General features: G+C 43.2%; 1 protein-coding gene across 2 annotated transcripts in view; it reads right to left on the minus strand.

Annotated features, from left to right (window-relative positions):
* Positions 1 to 22,327, minus strand: part of PPP1R42 (protein phosphatase 1 regulatory subunit 42) — a 59,285-nt gene that overhangs the window by 6,924 nt on the left and 30,034 nt on the right. Inside the window, exons 8-9 of one of the 2 annotated variants that reach the window (XM_077492829.1) lie at positions 16,213 to 16,382; positions 10,663 to 10,664 (exon numbers count right to left, since the gene is read on the minus strand). The exons of the other annotated variant lie outside the window; for it this stretch is intronic. Of the exons in view, the coding sequence (XP_077348955.1) occupies positions 10,663 to 10,664; positions 16,213 to 16,382 (172 nt within the window). The remainder of the gene's footprint in view (positions 1 to 10,662; positions 10,665 to 16,212; positions 16,383 to 22,327) is intronic. 2 annotated transcript variants of the gene reach the window in all.

A 22,327-nucleotide genomic window follows, 5' to 3' on the forward strand; every position in this document is an offset into this window, starting at 1 on the left:
GAGAGACATCTTGATAGCTGTGCATAGCTAAGATACCTGTTACAGATCTTAATGAGGTCCCCTTTGCAGTGAACCGCCCCACCTACACTCACCTCTCTTGTGAATTATAAACTGATTACCACCGTCGAAAACCTATTTTTCACATTCTCTGTTCCAGCAGTAGTAGGTAGGTGGGTGAAGTTGGACCTTTCAGAGTGCTCTCCTTTGCCTGCCACCAAATTATTACATAGAATCCACTTTGATGCATCAATGTAATGAAGTCACTTCCGCCCAGCTGAAAAGCTTGACAGGTGAACACACGTGTCCTAATCATGTGCCAGTTCCTAACCATGCCACGTGTCCTAACCGTGTGGAAATGTGCCAGCTCTGCAGCAAGGCAGGATTGATTGGTAGTTAGAGAAGCACTCTCATTTTTGGATCTGGAGGGATTGCAACAATAAGTAAATGTTGCTTTAACTTTGGTTAGCAATCATGAGTAATTCTGGAACACTGTCAGGTTCTCTTTAAGTTGCTTGCCATTTTCTCTTTCAGCAGAAAGCTGCATAGAATCAGAAACCACTTAACACTCCCCATCGGAAAACATGCAGATAATTATTCAAATAACTATCCGGAGTGATTTTGGTATTACATTGTAATGTTAATCAGCACTTACAGACTCAGTGGAAACATGTTTCTTTACTTTGTTAACTGCTACATATCAAAACACTCGTTCTTGGTGACACAGCCTTTTTAAAGGAGAAATATTAGTTATGATAATTTTTTGCTACAATTTGAAAACCTTAAAGTGAACTTTTAGTCAAGCAATTTATATTCCAGTATTTACTGTACAGATTCTTAATAAGCAGTAAACAAGCTTTGAAACAAGCCCTCTACCAACCACTGTGGCTGCAGATATTGTGGAGTAATTCATCCTTGAAGGAATAATAAACCCTCACTGTTTTTTTAGCTTAACAGATTAAACACATTTAATAACTATTTGTTAAAATTCTGATAATTCTGGTGATTCATGAGGCCACACATGTAGCTTGCCACCATTCCTTGATAACATATGAATAACCTCAAAAGGTGAGATTGTATGGACAATAAAAAATATACATAAAGAATTGTAGGTGTATAAAAATTTCTATTTTTTTTTATAGAAAAATGTATTGAAAAGATCTCATGTTGATTATACAACACATCATTGAAAAATTGTCAACATTGCACATTAAATGATTAAAAATTGCAAACATTGCACATAAGCTATTTTGAACCACAAAGTGGTAGTCCCAGTCTACTCATTGCTCGCTTTATTTGTGGTTTCTAATAAGGAACGCTAAAGAAAGGGATATCCAATGCGTTTCAAAATTATGTTATAAATCTTCTTCAGGGTATAATACCACTTCAGAAAAAACAGCCCATATTAGTAAAACATCAATACAATTTCATACCTATAAATGTTATGTTGATCCGTTGATCATAGAACATACACTTACAAAAAATATGCATATTTGGCAGAAGCATTCCTCCAAAGAACATGGATGTCATATCAAGGCCGTTAAAGGCCTGCCCCATATGGATGCCAAGTGTTCCCATCCAAAGGAAACCAGATATGGATTATCTATAGGGCATGGAAATAGGGGTACTGAGTGCTGTAATAAAGCAAAAAGAAAAGAAGAATGGTAAATCCCCAGGAAGAAAATAAGTCTCAATTCCAGGGGAAGTGGGGTCAGACTAACCACACTTCCCTTGGAATTGAGACTTATTTTCTTTACAATCAGTGGACTTACAATCAGTGCTGCTGGCTCCTGATCTCTTATTAGTGGTTCCCTGAACTTCCATTCCTTACAGGAAAGAGTTAACATTGGACAGTAAAGTTTTGAGCCAGTCTGTTAGCAGGAAAAAAAGGGGGAGGGAAGAACAGGAGTGTGCCTTGCCATCACAGGCTATAGGGCGGTTTGTTTCTATTGATGGACACAATTTAGGGAGACATGCCTAAATTTCATGCATGCAAGGGTGGCTTCATAGGACACTGTAAGAGAAAGAAGCCACCCTGAAACAGGCCTATGCTATAAGAAGATTGCCAAGACCCTGAAACTGAGCTGCAGCATGGTGGCCAAGACAATACAATGGTTTAACATAACAGGTTCCATTCAGAACAGGCTTCACCATGGTTAACCAAAGAAGTTGAGTGCACATGCTCAGTGTCATATCCAGAGGTTGTCTTTTGGAAATAGATGTATGAGTGCTGCCAGCATTGCTGCAGAGGTTGAAGGGGTAGGGGGTCAGCCTGTCAGTGCTCAGACCATACGCCGCACACTGCATCAAATTGGTCTGCATGGCTGTCGTCACAGAAGGAAGCCTCTTCTAAAGATGATGCACAAGTAATCCCACAAACAGTTTGCTGAAGACAAGTAGACTAAGGACATGGATGTCCTGTGGTCTGATGAGACCAAGATAAACTTATTTGGTTCAGATGATGTGTTACGTGTGAGTGATGGCAACCAGGTGAGGAGTACAAAGACAAGTGTGTATTGCCTACAGTCAAGCATGGTCTGGGGCTGCATGAGTGCTGTCAGCACTGGGGAGCTACAGTTCATTGAGGGAACCATGAATGGCAACAAGTACTATGACATACTGAAGCAGAGCATGATCCCTTCCCTGCAGAGACTGGGTGACAGGACAGTATTTCAACATGATAACAACCCCAACACACCTCCAAGATGACCACTGCCATGCTAAAGAAGCTGAGGGTAAAGGTGGTGGACTGGCCAAGTATATCTCCAGACCTAAATCCTATTGAGCATCTGTGGGGCATCCTCAAGCAGAAGGTGAGGTGGAGAAGCGCAAGGTATCTATCATCTACCAGCTCCGTGATGTTGTCATGGAGGAATGGAAGAGGACTCCAGTGGAAACCTGCGAAGCTCTGGTGAACTCCATGCCCAAGAGGGTTAAGGCAGTGCTGGAAAATAATGGTGGCCACACAAAATATTAACACTTTGGGCCCAATTTGGACATTTTCACTTAAGGGTGTACTCAATTTTGTTGCCAGCGGTTTAGACATTAATGGCTGTGTGTTGAGTTTTTTTGAGAGGACAGCAAATTTACACTGTTATACACGCTGTACACTCACTAATTTACATTGTAGTAAAGTGTAATTTCTTCAGTGTAGTCATATGAAAAGATATAATAAAATATTTACAAAAATGTGAGGGGTGTACTCACTTGTGAGATCCTGTATATATATATATATATATATATAAATATTTTAGCATTGACAACTAAAGTCAAGACAGATGTTACAGTATCTAAACTGCCTGATGCCATAGACCACTAAGACTCACAATGTATACCTACTGAAAACACACTAGGGGGGATTTACTAAAATCTAGTGCAGCTGTGCATATTAACCAATCAGCTTCCGGGTTCTATTGCTAAAGATTAATTGACAAAGTTAAAGGTAGAAGCTGATTGGTTACTATGCAAAGCTGCAGCAGATTCTGTTTACTACAGTTTTAATAAATCTCCCTCCACTGTTGTGTCTTTTTAACCACTAGGCGTCTGCGCTATAACTGAAAGATGACTACAGTGCGGCGCCAATTGCCGGGAGGGCGCCCCTGGACGTCCTCCTGTTTACTTCCCTTGGACACAGCCAATCACAGATTGTGCACAGATAGCACTCGATCAGAGTGTCCAATGAGAGATGATCTCATATGTAAACATATGAGATCATCTCTCATTGCTGGCTCTCCCTCCTCACACATAGACCGCGTGTAAGGAGGGAGAGCTTCCGTGCTGCAGTTTGTGAGTGTACACAAAAAAATTGAAAATACAGTGCCCACAGTACCTGTCAGTGCCATCTGTCCCCAGTGCTACCTGTCAGTGCCATCTGTCCCCAGTACCACCTATCAGTGCCAACTGTCCCCAGTGCCACGTATCAGTGCCAACTGTCCCCAATGCCACATATCAGTGCCATGTGTCATCAGTGCCACATCAGTGTCACGTGTCATCAGTGCAACATATTAATGTCATCTGTCATCAATGTCACATGTCATCAGTGCCATCTGTCATCAGTGCCACCTGTCAGTGTCACGTGCCATCTGTTATCAATGTCACTTGTCATCATTGCCACATATCAGTGCCAACTGTCATCAGTGTCACGTATTAGTGCCATCTGTCATCAGTGTCACGTGTCATCAGTGTCACGTATTAGTGCCATCTGTCATCAGTGTCACATGTCAGTGTCACGTATTAGTGCCATCTGTCATCAGTGTCACCTGCCATCAGTGTCACGTATAAGTGCCATCTGTCATCAGTGTCACGTGTCATCAGTGTCACATATTAGTGCCATCTGTCATCAGTGTCACATGTCATCAGTGCCACATCAGTGTCACGTGCCATCAGTGCCACGTATCAGTGCCACATCAGTGGTGCTCCAGGGCCTTCAAAAGTGTAATAGGTAGTCAACAAATGATATGTGTCATTTATGCTCCTAGAACACGTGACGATGTTCCCTGCATGTTGGGCCTCTCTAAGTGGCTAGGCTGTGAAAAAGTCCCACACACGTGGTATCGTAATACTCAGGAGGAGTAGCAGAATGTATTTTGGGGTATCATTTGTGGTATACACATGCCATGTGAGAGAAATAACCTATTACAATGACAATTTTGTGGGAAAAAAAAATCTTAATTTTGCTAAGAATTGTGGGAAAAAATGACAACATGAAAAACTTGACCATGCATCTTACTAAATACCTTGGAATGTCTACTTTCAAAATATGGGTCATTTGGGGGGGTTTTTGTACTTCCCTGGCTTGTTGGGGTCGCAGTACATCAGGTGTGTTAAATTTTTTATGATTCGCACCATAGTTTGTAGACTCTCTAACTTTCACAAAGACCAAATAATATCCACTAATTTGGGTTATTTTTTACCAGATATGTAGCAGTATAATTTGTGGACAAAATTTAAGAATAAAAATTTATAATTTGCAAAATATTATCACAGAAACTAAGAAAAATTAGTTTTTTTTTTCAAAATTTTCGGTCTTTTTTCATTTATAGCGCAAAAAAACCCCCCAAAGGTGATCAAATACCACCAAAAGAAAGCTCTATTTGTATGAAAAAAAGGACAAAAAATTAATTTGGGTACAGTAGTAATTGTCATTCAAAGTGCGAGAGCACTGAAAGCTGAAAATTGGTCTGGTCACGAGGGGGGTTTAAGTGCCCAGTAGGCAAGTGGTTAAAGGACAAGTTCACCCTTTTAAAAAATAAAATAAATAAATGCACATCCTTTTTGCAGGTAAAAAAAAAACGTGCAATTGGTATTAAAATTATTAGGAGTCTGTAAAGCATTGTATGCAAGATCAACTGATCATGGGTGCAGGCTCCTGCAGACTGTCAGTGTAGCTGTCTGATTGCACATAATATGAGCAGGCAGTTCCTTAAAGAGGGAGTCCACCTAAAAAAAAATGATTAAAAGCTAGTAGCTACAAATACTGCAGCTGCTGACTAAATGGACACTTACCTTTCCTGGAGTCCAGCGATGATGGCAGCTGAAGCCAAGCAAACGCTCGGCTCTCGGCTGCTGACGGCACCATTCTCGGTGAGGGAATCAGGAAGTGAAGCACTGCGACTTCACTTCCCGCCTCCCTATTGTGCATGCGCGAGTAGCGCAATGCAATGAGAATGGTCCGCACCGTCTCTGGGACCCGTGTGTGTCCCAGCAGACAGCACGGCGGGACAGGAAGAGGCATAGACTCCCGTGGGAGTCTATGCCCAGAAGTGGGTGCAGATACCTGTCTTAGACAGGTATCTGCACCCCCTCCCCTGAAAGGTGTCAAATCTGACACCGGAGGGGGGGAGGGTTCCGAAAAGCGGAGGTTCAATTTTTGTGTGAACCTCCACTTTAATGACAGGAGGGATCAATGAACTACCAAGAGTGTTCATCAGTGTCCTAGTATTGTATTGAGAACTACAAGCCATCAGCCTCAATTGTTGAGGGTAGTTGTAGTTCTCCCTTTCACAGAACTTTGTAAATTAATGTTTTTTTTTTTACATTGTGACAGAAGGTGCAGGGTGAAAATCCACGGCCCATTCTCACAATGGGGGTGCTGAGGCTGCTCAGTTATAAACATAAGGTAAATAGTAAATTTGGTTCAACTACAGAAGAAGCACCCATAGAGATAGGCACCACATCCCAAAAATTGAAAATGTAAATGGGTTAAGAGAAAAATAGGGATTTTAACGGTGCTAGGAAGTAATGATACCAAAAAATATAAATAGTAGGAAAATTGCAAATTTTATATAAATTTTATTAAAGTCAAAGTTAAAATTTGACACAAACATAAAACACTAATTATCAGCATTACATAATAGATTAAAATTAATGCAATAATCCTTCCCTTAACCAGAAAATTCAAAAAATAAATAATAGAAGCAGAACGACGAAACGGCATCACAAAAATGGTGAACAACGCTTACCCCGGGACCAAGCAACCCACTCCAAACCACTGCCAGATGGCATACAGCCACTAACTGACCCCAAAATATCGGTGTGACCAAACGGACTGTTTTATGTTCGTGTCTTTCTTTATATTTATAGTGTCTATTGTTTGATAAACTGCACATCCCCTGAAGAAGCGTACCTGCGAAACATGTCGGGCTAATGTGCAATAAAACACCTTTATTCAATCTACATCTGACCATTAAGACCACCCTTGTATACCATTGTTATGTTCTATGTATACATAATTTTAACTTTGACTTTAATAAAATTTATATAAAATTTGCAATTTTCCTGCTATATTTTTTTTTGCTATTATTACTTCCTAGCACCGTTAAAATCCCTATTTTTCTCTTAACTCAGTTATAAACATGTTACATGTTACACCCTAAATATAAGTGTAAAATGTAACATGTTACTAAAGGTGAACTTACCTCCAGCTGCTTGAAACTACAAGTCCCACTAGACATTACAAGACCCTGACAATCACAGGCATGATTCCTATTGTCACCACAGCTGGAGTGCCAAGGTTGCCTACCCCTTAACTAACCTAATTTAGAGACCTAGCAAAATGATGAATCCTGTATTATAAGGGAGGAGTCTTGTGCAGCTTTGTAGTGGTACCACCAAAACCCACAGAAGGATCTATGTGTCTCATACTTTCTTGAATTATTCGTACAATATATGTATATTTTTAAACGCGTGATTGATTATAAGTGAAAAAAAGGCATGTGCCCACATACACGGTTGTACTTAGGCTATAAAATGAGACATCATGTTTTTGTTCACTATAAGTATCATCAGAAAGTATAAATTACATATCTGTCATCAAAGCTGTGTGAAGAACACAAAGTATATGGCTCATTAATTCCATCTGCAAGACTGGCCCCTGGAAGAATACAAAGCTACAATTTAATACTGGCACTCTGAAAAGGTCCTTTCTACTGCCACATACAACTCTTGGTTGGTTTTTTTTCTTTAGCGTTGCCTGTCGTTTACACAATATTGCTTTCATTTATCATCACGCTAAATAAACACATTGTGGAAGGGTTTTTCTGATGTCATCGCCAAGTTACCTGCTACCAACGCTAAAGCAAAGAGGAAGGGCTTGAATATACACTCCATTGACTTCTGCCACATGCCAACAGGAATGCCTCCAAGTTCTTGTCATGGGATGATATATTCACAAGGGCAAAAAGAAAACTAATTATGCTGAAATTCGCTTCCACTTCTCACTCAAAGCCATAAAAGAAAATATAATATTTGCATATATTCTTCCAGGTTTTGGAAAAAGCCTAATGCAGACATTGAGTTTGAGCAGTGAAGCATAAAGCGGTGAAGCACAACATTTTCAGGCACACGGCATAAGGAAAGTGCCTAAAAAAATACCTGTAGATAATAAGGAAGAATGCTTATCTGGAAAATGGTGCTATAGACCGCTCGTGAACACTCATATAGATGACAACTAAACCTTCACGTGCTACGTGATGTTTAAAGAAGTACTATTAATCATTTAAAATAGCTTTTATGTCGGAAAATTACATGAAATTAATTATTTATAAAGAATTTTTATTAGATTTTTTCTCATTTGAGTGTAAAATCTAAAAGTATTTTGTTCACATATTCTTATTCACCTTTGAATAGTAAGTAACATACAGTAGAAAAGTATAAATATGTAGACCTTTGACAAGTTCCAATAAAAATGGATCAAGTCAAACATACACTTGTACATCATATTCCACTGTATAGCATCCAATTTAGAAGTCATTTTTATTAGTTAAAAAAATTGGACGTGCTACGCATGCCCCAAAAAATGTCATCAAAGTACACAGGTTGTGGGTAGTACATTCATGCCTTTTGCCTCCCCCCCCCCCCCCCCCACACACACACACACACTCACACACTTCTCCCACTTGCTAGCAATTCTCAACTGTGCATATGTGCATACAGCAGTTCTAGTAGCTGCTGCTGTAAAAAAAACAAAAAACAAAAGAGCACTCAGGGTCCGTTCACACAGGGGCAACACGACTTGTAGGCGACTTGAGTGAGGCAACTTGGACACGACTTGAGTTAAGATCACAGCGCGACTTGGGACGACTTCAACACGACTTGTGATGACTTCAACCTGACTTGGGACGACTTACAAGTCGCCCCAGGCCAGGCGACTTTTGCCATGGCCAAGCAGAGAATGAGCTCAAGGGGGAACTCCACGCCAAATTTCTGCAAAAAATTTGGCGTGGGTTCCCCCTCCGAGAGCATACCAGGCCCTTAGGTCTGGTATGGATTCCAAGGGGAACCCCCTACGCCGAAAAAACGGCGTGGGGGTCCCCCCCAGATCCACACCAGACCCTTATCCGAGCACGCTACCCGGCCGGCCAGAAAAGGGGGTGGGGACGAGCGGGCGCCCCCCCCCTCCTGAGCCATACCAGGCCGCATGCCCTCAACATGGGGGGGTGCCTTGGGGGAGGGGGGGCGTGCGGCCCCCCCACCCCAAAGCACCTTGTCCCCATGTCGATGAGGACAAGGGCCTCTTCCCGACAACCCTGGCCGTTGGTTGTCGGGGTCTGCGGGCGGGGGGCTTATCGGAATCCGGGAGCCCCCTTTAATAAGGGGGCCCCCGGATACCGGCCCCCCACCCTATGTGAATGAGTATGGGGTACAATGTACCCCTACCCATTCACCTGTGAAAAAAAGTACAAAAAAAACACAACACAGGGAAAAAATATTTTATTGCACAGCTCCGGGGGTCTTCCGTCTTCGGGGGTCTTCTCGCCGGACTCCTCCGCTATCTTCTTGTAGCTCTTTTGCTAGCGGAGGAGTCTGGCTTTCTTCCTCGCCGCCGGCCTCTTCTCCCGACTTCGGGGGTCTTGTCCCCCTCTTCGGTTCTTCTGCCGGGCCACCGCGCCTTCTTATAGCTCTTTTACAGGCGGTGGCCCGGTCTTCTGTCGCCGCCGTCGCCGCCGCCGCCGTCGCCGCCGTCGCCTTCCGTTCTTCTCCTTCTTCTTCTCCTGGAGATGTTGACTCGACGAGCTCTCCGGCCGCAATGCCAGGGACGCGCTGCGCTGCCACTTATATACTGACAATGGGGCGGTGTCACATGGGTTGATGTCACATGGTGACCCCGCCCCCTTACCATGTGACATCAACCCATGTGACCAACCCATGTGACATCAACCCACGTGACACCGCCCCATTGTCAGTATATAAGTGGCAGCGCAGCGCGTCCCTGGCATTGCGGCCGGAGAGCTCGTCGAGTCAACATCTCCAGGAGAAGAAGAAGGAGAAGAACGGAAGGCGACGGCGGCGGCGGCGGCGGCGGCGACAGAAGACCGGGCCACCGCCTGTAAAAGAGCTATAAGAAGGCGCGGTGGCCCGGCAGAAGAACCGAAGAGGGGGACAAGACCCCCGAAGTCGGGAGAAGAGGCCGGCGGCGAGGAAGAAAGCCGGACTCCTCCGCTAGCAAAAGAGCTACAAGAAGATAGCGGAGGAGTCCGGCGAGAAGACCCCCGAAGACGGAAGACCCCCGGAGCTGTGCAATAAAATATTTTTTCCCTGTGTTGTGTTTTTTTGTACTTTTTTTCACAGGTGAATGGGTAGGGGTACATTGTACCCCATACTCATTCACATAGGGTGGGGGGCCGGTATCCGGGGGCCCCCTTATTAAAGGGGGCTCCCGGATTCCGATAAGCCCCCCGCCCGCAGACCCCGACAACCAACGGCCAGGGTTGTCGGGAAGAGGCCCTTGTCCTCATCGACATGGGGACAAGGTACTTTGGGGTGGGGGAGCCGCACGCCCCCCCTCCCCCAAGGCACCCCCCCATGTTGAGGGCACGCGGCCTGGTACGGCTCAGGAGGGGGGGCGCCCGCTCGTCCCCACCCCCTTTTCTGGCCGGCCGGGTAGCGTGCTCGGATAAGGGTCTGGTGTGGATCTGGGGGGGACGCCGTTGTTTCGGCGTAGGGGTTTCCCCTTGGAATCCATACCAGACCTAAGGGCCTGGTATGCTCTCGGAGGGGGAACCCACGCCAAATTTTTTGCAGAAATTTGGCGTGGAGTTCCCCCTTCAGAGCTAATAATTCTGTCAAAGTCGCCTCCGTATAGACAGAAATCCAACTTGGAGGCGACTTCCATTGAAATCAATGGGTACCGGTCGCCTACAAGTCGGATTCAAGTAGTACAGGAACCTCTTTTGAAGTCGGAGCGACTTCAGTAGTGTGCATTAGGGCCGGTTCACACAGGGGGCGATGCGAGGCGACACGACTTGCCTCGCCGCGACCTGACAAGTCGCCCCCGTTCTGTACAATGGAACCGTTCTGACTCGAGTCGCTCCGACTCAGAAAAAAGGTTCCTGTACTACTTTTGGGCGACCTCGGGGCGACTTGCATTGACTTCTATACAGAAGTCATTTGCAAGTCGCCGCTGAGGTCGCGGCAGGTCGCGGCGAGGCAAGTCGGTGTCGCCTCGCATCGCCCCCTGTGTGAACCGGCCCTTAAGACGGCTCTCATTCACTTACATTGGTTTTTAAATGTTGTCCGACCTGAGGCGACTTGGGGCGACTTGAAGTCGGATCCCAAGTTGCCCCTGTGTGAACGGACTCTCAGTGTTTAATAACATTGTTCAGGCACTAAATAACATGGTTACTTTTGTATCTAATCTGTTCCATTCATCTATACAAATAAATTGCCTCAAAATATCAATGAGACTAGTGAAACATTTATGCATTAAATATAGATGAAAATATTCAAACCAGTCAGTGGAATAACATAACCTAAAAACAAATAAACCAATAAATTAATAGTACAGTCCTGAAAAAAAACCAGGTCAGAATCAAAGTTCCACTAAATGGTCTGTTTAATGGTGACACCACGAAAAAAACACCCAAGAAGCAGTGACAAGTTCCAATAGAAAGAGTCCTCCACCACTATTCACACTGACTCACACTTACCAGATTTAGAGATCTCTTTTTAGGGAGATCTGCAAAAGCTCGTGACTCCTTTCCCAGTCAAGGATTCTATATGAGGTTAGAAGAGTGGTCCCCGCTATAGCAACTCAGGTGATAGCAAGATGTTCTAGGCAATGCTCATCCCCCATGTAAAAGATACAAGAGCCTCCATAGTGTAACTCTTACTGTGCATTACAGCAGTCTATTCCAGTATAGAACATAGTTTGAAGATCTTACTGTTCACAGCTCTCTGTAGTACACAGCTCTCTGTAGTACGCAGCTCTCTGAAGCTGCCAGCATGTGGAAACAGCATAGCTCTTGGTGGAAGGTGCAATCTACAGATCAAAGGAATGAGCTAATAGCTGCAGATGCTGTCAGTTAAACAACCTAATAAAAAAAAAAAAAGTTTTCTTTTTTTTATTGTACATTGAACTTGTTATTAACCCTTATGCCGCATACACACTATCAGACTATCCGGCGGACTTAGTCTGGCGGACAAAACGCTGGAAAGTCCGCTGGACTTTCCGAACGAGCGGACCTTACCACACACAACCAAACTTTTCCAGCAGACTATGGCAGGAGTCCGCCGGACTTTTGAAATGAACTGACTTGCCCACACACGGAGGAAAGTCCGTTCATTTTGAACGCGGCTCCAGGTAGCCGGGACTAGAGAAGGAAGTTGACACATCGCTGACCCCGTCACCTAGTATGGACTTAAAGGGGAAGCCCTACGCCGAAAAAACGGCGTGGGGCTCCCCCCCAAGGTCCATATAAGACCCTTATCCGAGCACGCAACCCGGCCAGTCAGGAAAGGGGGTGGGGACAAGCGAGTGCCCCCCCCCCCGAGCCGTACCAGGCCGCGTGCCCTCAACATGGGGGGTGCTTTGGGGAAGGGGGGCCGTGCGGCTCCCCCACCCCAAAGCACCTTGTCCCTATGTTGATGAGGACAAGGGCCTCTTCCCGACAACCCTGGCTGTTGGTTGTTGGGGTCTGTGGGCGGGGGGCTTATCGGAATCTGGGAGCCCCCTTTAATAAGGGGCCTCCAGATACCGGCCCCCCACCCTATGTGAATGAGTATGGGGTACAATGTACCCCTACCCATTCACCTGATGAAAAAAATGTAAAAAAAAAAAAAACACTACACAGGGGTTTAAAATAATTTATTGCACAGCTCCGGGGGTCTTCTTCCGTCTTGGGGGGGTCTTCTCACCGGACTCTTCCGCTATCTTCTGCTAGCTCTTTTACTAGCGGAGGAGCCCAGCTTTCTTCTTCGTCGCCGCCCAGGGGTCTTCTTCCTAATTCGGGGGTCTTGTCCCCCTCTTCGGTTCTTCTTGCTGGGCCTCCGCTCCTTCTTCCAGCTCTTTTACTAGCGGTGGCCCGGTCTTCTGTCGTCATCGTCGCCTTCTCTTTTCTTCTTCTTCTTCCTTGAGATGTTGACTCAACGCTCTCTCTGGCCGCAATGACAGGGACACGTTGTGCGGTGATTTATACAGGGACGGTGGGCGGGGTCACCGGGTGATGTCCCCGGCCCTTATGATGTCACAGTCCCAGCATCCTCTGTGCAACATTGTTGGTGTCAGTGGGAGAAATAGTGCCCTGTTATTAGTGTCAGTGGGAGAAATAGTGCCCTGTTGTTAGTGTCAGTGGGATAAATAGTGCCCTGTTGTTAGTGTCAGTGGGAGGAATAGTGCCCTGTTGGTGTAAGTGGGAGGAATAGTGCCTCTTGGTTGGTGTCAGTTGACAGAATAGTGCCTCAACATTGGTGCCAGTGAAAAGGATAGTGCCTGTTGTTGATGTCATTAGCAACAATTAAGCACTATTGTTGGTGTTGGTGGGAGGAATAGTGTCTTGCATCAGGGGGAAGAAAAGTGTCCCACGGGCCGGATTAAGACAAGCAAGGGTTCACATCTGGCCCCCCAGGCCGCAGTTTGGAGACCAATGCTTTATGTTGATTATGTTCAGTGATTGCATTTTACTGTTTCTTTCATTGCTAAAATATTATTCTCAAGGCTTTACCTCCTGAATACAATACTAACTCACAACAGTCTTTCAGCAAGGATGCTCAATAGATTCTCTGACAAACATGCACTAAAGGCCCACTATAGTGAAAAGTATTTTATAATGGTAACTGAATGTAATTAATAATAGCATTTGGTATTTTATAGATCTTTATTTAAATTTCATTCTAGCTATATACAGTAAGCAGGCTGAGCTCTTCAGTAGAAGTAAGAGTTATAGAGGTTTGAAAGAAACGATATAACACTGCTGGGGGATTACTTACAGTGGTTACCTTTATTCATGTGAGTTAAACCTTAAAATGAAATGTTGCTGTAACTGTATAAAAAGTGTATAAAAAGTGCTAGGTGGAGTTATACACCTGGCCATACACTAGTATATATTTTTTCATGTTACATTAGCTGACTGGACAAATGTTGCTTAAATCAATATCAAAATCACTTGCTTTTAATATTTGGTCTTAGAATTAATATAATTCCTGAATAAAAAGCACATCAACTGTATGAAAATTTGTTAATTTGATTTTCTATTCTTCACCTTCAAATTTTCTTGTCACTGTCCTTCAAAACAAACACCAATATGACCCCACTAAAAATGAGAAAATCAAACAAATCCTTTAAAAAAAAAAAAAAAAAAAACATTTTTGAATGAAATATGTGTATAGCCAGAGCATTAGGCTGGCACTGTCACCCTACTGGAAGGATCAGCAGGCGATAAACCAATGCTATAGAGGTGATTCAGAAAAACAAAAATGGGGGTCATAAGAGGAGTCAGATGTGTGTGGACTGTGGAGAGGAGACTATGGAATAAAACCAGAGCCACCAAGCTGGAGCCGACTGAGGTGCACCAGAGAGGAGGTCAGTGACAGTGCCGCCAGGCCAGTCTGATGGGGGGGGTTGCTGATGTAAGGGGGAGTGAATACAATCATGTAAGGGGGCACTGATATAAAAGGTTCCCCCCTACATTAGTAACCCCCGTAAATTAGTGTATTCCTTCTGCGGAAGGTGGTCTCTAGTCACCAGAGCCCCCCTTACTTCAGAGTTCCCCCTTAGATCATGATCCGCAGCATTCCCCTTTACTTAAGAGTCCCCTTTCACTGTAAAGGGGAATCCTGCAGACTGATGTACGGGAGAACTCTGTGCTGGCTGTGTTAAGCCCCATACACACTATCAGATTGTCTGCTGAGTTTTTCCTTCAGATTTACCAAAACCATATAATATGAGGTCAAACCTTAGGAGTTTCATTGTGTATGCAATCAGGCAGGCCCTTTTACTACATGGTTTTGGTAAATCTGAAGGAAAAACTCAGCAGACAGTCTGATAGTGTATACGGGGCTTTATAGTAACCCAACCTTCATGTCAATGCAGTTCAGCTGCTTGATTGATCCCCCCCCCCCCCCCCCCCGCTGCCCTTGGGTGTTTCTACTGGCTTGCCCATGCGATTGGCGAGCCGGAGAAGGAATCCACCAGTACTGGAAGTTGACCATAGAGATTTCCAGGGAACAGATGGTCCCCGGTCATCTCTATTGTTTTCGGAGGCCCGGGTGCCACATTATGACTGCCCGGCTTGGCAGTTGTAAATAATGTCATATACTCGGCTGGAAAGCCGAGGTCGCCTTTTTTTTTCTTTTTTTGATCTCAGGCTTTCCCGCTTGTGGGCAAGATGTGGGGTCTTATTGACCCCACGTCTCTCCATAAAGAGGACCTGTCATGCACTATTCCTATTACAAGGGATGTTTACAAAAAAAAGAAAAAAAAAAAGGTAAAGAGCTTGCACGCAGAAGCAAACGCATACATATGTCGCACCCACATATGTAAACGGCATTCAGTCCACACATGTGAGGTATCTCCTTGAATATTAGAGCGAGAGCAACAATTCTATCCCAAGACCTTCTCTATAACTCTTAACAGGTAAAAAAAATGAAAGCGTTGCTTATGGAGATTTTTTGAGTACTAAAGTTTGGTGCCATTACACGAGTGTGCGCAATTTTCAAGCAAGACATGTTAGGTATATGTTTACTCAGCGTAACATCATCTTTCACATTATACAAAAAAATGTGGCTAACGTTAGTGTTTTGTTTTAATTCATGAAAAGCAAAAATCGCGTTTGAAAAAGTGCTGTGACATAAAAAGTTGAACGTCAATTTTTCCCTAGGGTCTCTGATAAAAAAATATATATAATGTTTGGGGATTCAAAATATGATACATAAAATGAAAAAAATTAGTTTAAATGATATAATAATATAAAATGATATATAGATATTAGTTATGAGGAAAGGTTACAAGCACTGAACTTATTCCCTCTGGAGAAGAAACGCTAGAGAGGGGATATGATTTCAATTTACAAATACTGTACTGGTGACCCCACAATAGGGATAAAACTTTTCAGCGAAAGAGAATTTAAAAAGACGTTTAAACTTAAACTGCGTAGAGGGTTCTTTACCGTAAGAGTGGTAAGGATGTGGAATTCTCTTCCACAAGTAGGTTTCAGCGGGGATCATAGATAGTTTCAAAAACTATTAGATAGGCACCTAAACTACCACAACATACAGGGATATACAATGTAATATTGACATAAAAGTGCACACACACACACACACACACGTTGGACTTGATGGACTTGTGTCTTTTTTCAACCTTACCAACTATATATATATATATATATATATATATATATATATATATATAAAGCAATAATAATATCCACACTGATTTGCAAAAACCATAAGCAAACTAAACACAACTACATATAGATGCATTAAATTGCATTGGCATACCGTGTCTTCACTGAGGTTAATGATTTTCTTTGCTACCGATCGTTGCATTTGGTTTTGTTTGCGATCACTTATCATCTGAGCCATAAACATATACCTTGTTTTTTCCTTGTCCAAATATTCGGTGTTATGATACTGAACAGGGAGTAGAGAGCCGGGGTGTTCTACATTATCTGTTTCCACAATAAATAATAGAAAAAAATATGGCTGCACTGATAATCAGATGTGTAATTATAACATTAACGTCTTCTTCACTACACCTAAAAAAACAATAGTAAGCAGGCTGAGGACATTTTATTGGTCAATAAATACTTTCAGGACAGCACAACTAAACTCATCGATTTAGCTGTTTCTCAAAACAGTTACATTCAAGGAATGCCGAAAAATGATAACTGTCAACGTTGCTTTTGCTCTTGACCGAAGTGTCAAGCTATCGAATGTCTGGTGTCATAACTGATCACATCTACATTGATCACATGTACATTGATCACATGTACATTGATCACATGTACACTGATCACATGTACACTGATCACATGTACAGCACCATGCCAACTGCAGATCAAGAAGAGGCTAAGATTGCAGCTTCCTTGGCTGTAAAGAATAGGAGGCTTTAGCTCTACTTTAAGACACACTGGGCTTCAATAAAAAATGGAATGAAAAGGTCCACATTCTAGTGGTCACTTTTCTATTTCAAGTTTAAGAGAAGCAGGCAGTGAGCAATTTCCCACTCTTGCTTTTCTCCCTATAAAAGGAAAAAAAATACTTACCAGCCTGTGTGACAATATAGCATGGGAATGAAGATCCTTCATCACCTCTGTCACTTAAAAAAATGTAACTGCTTACAAGTTTAAAATGCAGACACCTTGGGTTGTATTTGTAAAAAAAACAAAAAAACTGAAGAGCTATTGGCCGCATATGCGGACGATCTGATGTTTTTTATAACCTCCCCAGGGATTTCTTTACCTTCTTTGTTACTGGAGCTTCGCATATATGGAGAGATATCTAACTTTAAAGTAAATTATAGCAAATCGGAAGCGATGGGAGTAGAAATGAATAATGAAATGAAATCTCAGCTAGCGGCACATTTCGCGTTTAGATGGACGGATTCCCATATATGTTATTTAGGGACTAAAATATCAAACAAGTTGAACAGACTGTTGGAACTAAACTTTATCCCATTAATACGTCAGATTAAGTTAGATCTAGAACGGTGGGACAAAACGGTTTTTACATGGTTTGGGAGAATCAATATAATCAAAATGAACGTAATGCCTAGGTTGTTATATTTGTTCCAAACTCTACCGATAAAACTCCCGGGAAGATATCTGAGAGATTTGAGATCAAGATTCATAAAATTTATATGGGCAGGTAAAAAAGCGAGAATACGTAGGGACATTCTGATATTACCTAAAGAGAGAGGAGGGGTAGGATTCCCAGATCCAGTAGGCTACTATGAGGCATCACATCTAACACGGGTAATAGATTGGTGTAGAATTCAAAAAGAAAAACCTTGGATCGATATGGAACAAGCAATAATCCCGATACCATTGGAAGGAATAGTGTGGCTCTCAGATGTAGAAATACCACAGGAAGTACGGAGACATCCGACAGTGGGTGCCACACTACAGGTAGTCCAAAAGCTATTTAAGAAAACCAGGATATCAGAACATCCAAGCCCTATGATACCAGTACTGGGCACTCCTGGTTTCCAGCCAGGTTTAACAGATAAGGTTTTTAGGGATTTAAGACGAAAGGGAATCAGTAGGATTATACATTTCTCAATTGATAATCATGTCATGTATAAGGAAGAGATTGAACAAGAATTTAGGGAGGATTTGGACCCATTTAGGCGAGTACAGTTAAATGCGTTTCTGCGAATAAGTAGGCAGAGAATACCGGTGATCAGGACATTATCTGAGTTTGAACAGATATGTTTAAAAGGTGAACCACTGAGACATTCCCTCTCATCAATGTACGTACTGCGGATGGAACAAGAAACTCCACAAGACCTAACTTTTATACGAGCATGGGAGAGAGACCTGGGAGTCACTTTCTCAGACTTACAGAAAAATAAGATCTTCATGTTCACACATAAGGCGTCGATAGCAACTAGATACCAAGAAGGGGGCTACAAAATTTTGTCTAGATGGTACAGGACCCCAGAAGTATTGCACCGGATATACCCACAAGTATCAAATTTGTGCTGGCGTTGCCAGAGAGCCGAGGGAACCTTATTACACATATTCTGGGAGTGTACCGGGGTAAAAGATTTCTGGAAGATGGTATCGGAAACAGTAAAGGAAATAACAGATGTGTCTCTTGGGGAAAATCCGGCGGCTTTTCTATTGCACGATGTTCCGTTATCTATAGAAAAATATAAAAAATCTCTCTTAAGGCATTTGCTTACAGCAGCAAAAGCATGCATTCCAGTTTTATGGAAAACGACGCTGGCTCCAACCAAATCACAATGGATGAGCAGGGTATCGGAGATTCAACAAATGGAAAATCTGACTATGATACTGAAAGAGCAAGAAGATAGGTATCATGAAGTATGGAAACCCTATATTTTATATAGGGAACAAAACCAGTAGATGCTGATCCCTGTATGTTTTCGTTTTTTTTTTTCTTTTTCTGTCTTGGGGAGGGGTGGGGGAGGAGAGGGATGGGAGAGGGGGAGGAGGCTAAAGAAGAACATTTTATTATTTATTTATTTATTCATTTATTTATTTCTCTCTCTTCGTTTTCTTATTTTCTGTTGTTTTATTATTTGCTTCTTTCTCTTTAAAGATAAATAACCAGGGCTATACCAGGTTAAGGGGGGAAAAAAAGAAAAAATAATAATAGTGAATATAAGGAAATAGGTAATGTAATAGGAGAAATCTAGCACGATGAAATTATGAACGGCTTGGTTTAAATATAAGATGTAGATGTGTATGTGTCTAGAAATGAAAGACTGTATCACTATATTATGAAAATAAAGAATTTATAAAAAAAAATAACTGATCACATCTACATTGATCACATGTACATTGATCACATGTACATTGATCACATGTACACTGATCACATGTACAGCACCATGCCAACTGCAGATCAAGAAGAGGCTAAGATTGCAGCTTCCTTGGCTGTAAAGAATAGGAGGCTTTAGCTCTACTTTAAGACACACTGGGCTTCAATAAAAAATGGAATGAAAAGGTCCACATTCTAGTGGTCACTTTTCTATTTCAAGTTTAAGAGAAGCAGGCAGTGAGCAATTTCCCACTCTTGCTTTTCTCCCTATAAAAGGAAAAAAAATACTTACCAGCCTGTGTGACAATATAGCATGGGAATGAAGATCCTTCATCACCTCTGTCACTTAAAAAAATGTAACTGCTTACAAGTTTAAAATGCAGACACCTTGGGTTGTATTTGTAAAAAAAACAAAAAAACTGAAGAGCTATTTGTTCTGTGAAAGTGCATGTACATTTGTTCTGTGTAAATGGGGGCAAAAACAAATGTTATGAAGGCTATTTTACCTCCAGATTAAATGTTGTTCATTCATAATGGAGTGAATCAGGAACATACAGAATTATCGCCACTAGATGGAGCTGGAAAGATCTACTTTATTCTTAACAAAAAACAACATTCCATGTACAAAGAAAATAGCCTATTAACATTTGTTTTGGCCAGCATTTGCACTAAATGAATGTACCAGCAGCTTCACAGGATGGATAGTTCTACAAATTTCTTTATGAATACAACCTCTAGAGATGCACTTAAAGTGATACTAAAGGAAAAATAAAAATAAAACAAACAAGTTATACTTGTTTTACACAGAGCAGTCCCGATTCTTCTCTTTCTGGGCCCCGCCGCTGGTGCTCCTGGCTCCTCCCCCCCTACTGATTGCCCACATAGAAAGCTGCTTGTGTGTGCTTACTCCAGAGCCCCCCCCCCCCAGCTCCCGCCCCCACTGGCTGTGATTGACAGCAGGAGGAGCTAAAGGCTCAAAGCTGCTGTCTCTGAGCCAATGAGGAGGAAAAGAGCCAGTAGAACAGCTGCTCTGGTGCACATCGCTGAATCGAGATTGGGCTCATGTAAGTATTAGGGGGGCTGCTATACATAGAAGGTTTTTTACCTTCATGCATAAAATGAACCAATTTAAACTGCAGCAACCTTCACTCCAAAACACATGACCTGAATCTTGAGCCATTCTGGCATCTTCCTGGTCACACCAAAGCTTTCGTGCTCTTTCTCACTTTGCACACATTACCTTTCGCACCCATTTTGCCCCATCATTAAGATGGGCTTCCTTACTGGCCCATAGAAAGGTGTGGAAGCTGAATAAAACATGGAAGTTTCAACACTGAGGTTGATTTACTAAAACTGGGAGTGCAAAATGTGCTGCAGCTGTGCATGGTAGCCAATCAGCTTTTAACTTCAGCTTGTTCAATGAAGTTGGAAAACCTGGAAGCTGACCGATTTCTGTGCAGAGCACCACATTTTGCACTCCGAGTTTTAGTGTTGAAAATATTTTTATTGAAACATGTCAAGTAAAAACAATAAACAGTAACCATCACGAGGCAAATGCAGACCGGAACAGTAACAGGAGTACAATTACGGGAGGCCGGCTAATGACAATCGGCCATAGCCGGTCCCTGGCGGGAAGCTTGGAGAGTAGAGCAGACGGCCTGCTCACCGATCCATGAGGCCACAGTAGTGAGAAATACTCATGGGTTACTACATGAGGCATTATTTAGACAATAACATAAAAAAGATAGAAAGGAAGAGAGAAGAGAGAGGAGCAAAGTAAAGAGGAGCAAGGCGGTATAGGGGAAAGCTAAGTAGCAAGAGGAGAGGAGGGAAAAGGGGGAGGAAGGGGGGGAGGGGAAAGGAATATGGGCAGGGGGGGTAGGGTAAGGGGGAGCCCACAGTGTCCTCATGCGTTCAAGATTTGGTTCATTAGAGTGTCAGAGGAAGAGAAGCGAAGCCAGATCGACCATTGAGTAATAAACTTGGCATAAGTGTCATTGTCCAGTGCCAACATCTCCTCCATTCTCATGGTGTCATTCATAATCGATACCCACCGTGACAATGGGGGAGTAGTCGTCGTCTTCCAATAAGCAGGTATCAGCTGTCTAGCAGAGGACATAAAGAAACGGAGCAATCTTTGTCTCTGTGATTTAATAGACCCGGGCAGAATAGAGAGTAAAGCAATTTTTGGAGAGATAGGAACCGGAATATCAGCCAAGAGATTATAACATTCAAAAACCTGTGTCCAAAAGGGGCGGATCCTCTCACAGTCCCACCAGACATGTATATAAGTTCCGACTGAAGCTTCACAGGGCCAGCAGGTGGCTGGGGTAGACGGGAAAATCCTGTGTAAAGTAGCAGGGTCCCTGTACCACTTGGATAATAGTTTGTAGTTCTTTTCTTGAGAGTAGCAGGAGATTGTTGACTTATGTGTGAAATGAAAAGAGGTATGCCATTCCGGCAAAGAGATGTCTTCACCCAAATCCGCAGACCACAGCCTGGTGTAATGTGGGAGTTGATCACGTGCTAAAGTCTGCAGTAGGTTATATAAGGAGGACAGTAAGTGTTTGGGAGTTTCTGGAAGCGAGCACAGTTCCTCGAAATTGGTAAGCTTGCGATTATTTGAGAGGAGGAGTGTAGGCGTTTGGCAAATGTGGACACATGTAGGGCCGTGAGCCAATCTCCGGAGTCTGTCACGGAGACCGGGGTCCCCTGAGAGGGATGCACAAATGTACGGGCTTGCGGCCACTCTGTGCGCTTAAAGGGTCCTAGGGAGGCTGCCCCTGTACTTTGTGGTAAAGCAGGATGGTCAAAGAGGGACGTCAAGGGGCCCGGATCTGAGGAGAGAGTGGTGTTTAGCCCCGTCCTGTACCACATCGTCAGGGAGGCTAAAGTCAGTGGGGACAAGGATGTCATACGAGAGTAGTCCTGTTTATAACCCCATGGAAGAGCTCGGAGATCTACAGGAGAAAGGTCCTGTTCAACAGACACCGAGGCCTTGCAGGAAGGGCGAGAGAACCATTCTATGATGCGAGTCATATGAGCGGCCTTATGGTAAGTCTCAAAGTCAGGGAGGCCTGTCCCTCCTAAAGTCTTCGGGATCGTT

This window comes from Lithobates pipiens, unplaced genomic scaffold (genome assembly GCF_037356315.1).
Source record: "Lithobates pipiens isolate NorthernLeopardFrog02 unplaced genomic scaffold, aLitPip1_a1.2 Scaffold_19, whole genome shotgun sequence".
NCBI lineage: Eukaryota > Metazoa > Chordata > Amphibia > Anura > Ranidae > Lithobates > Lithobates pipiens.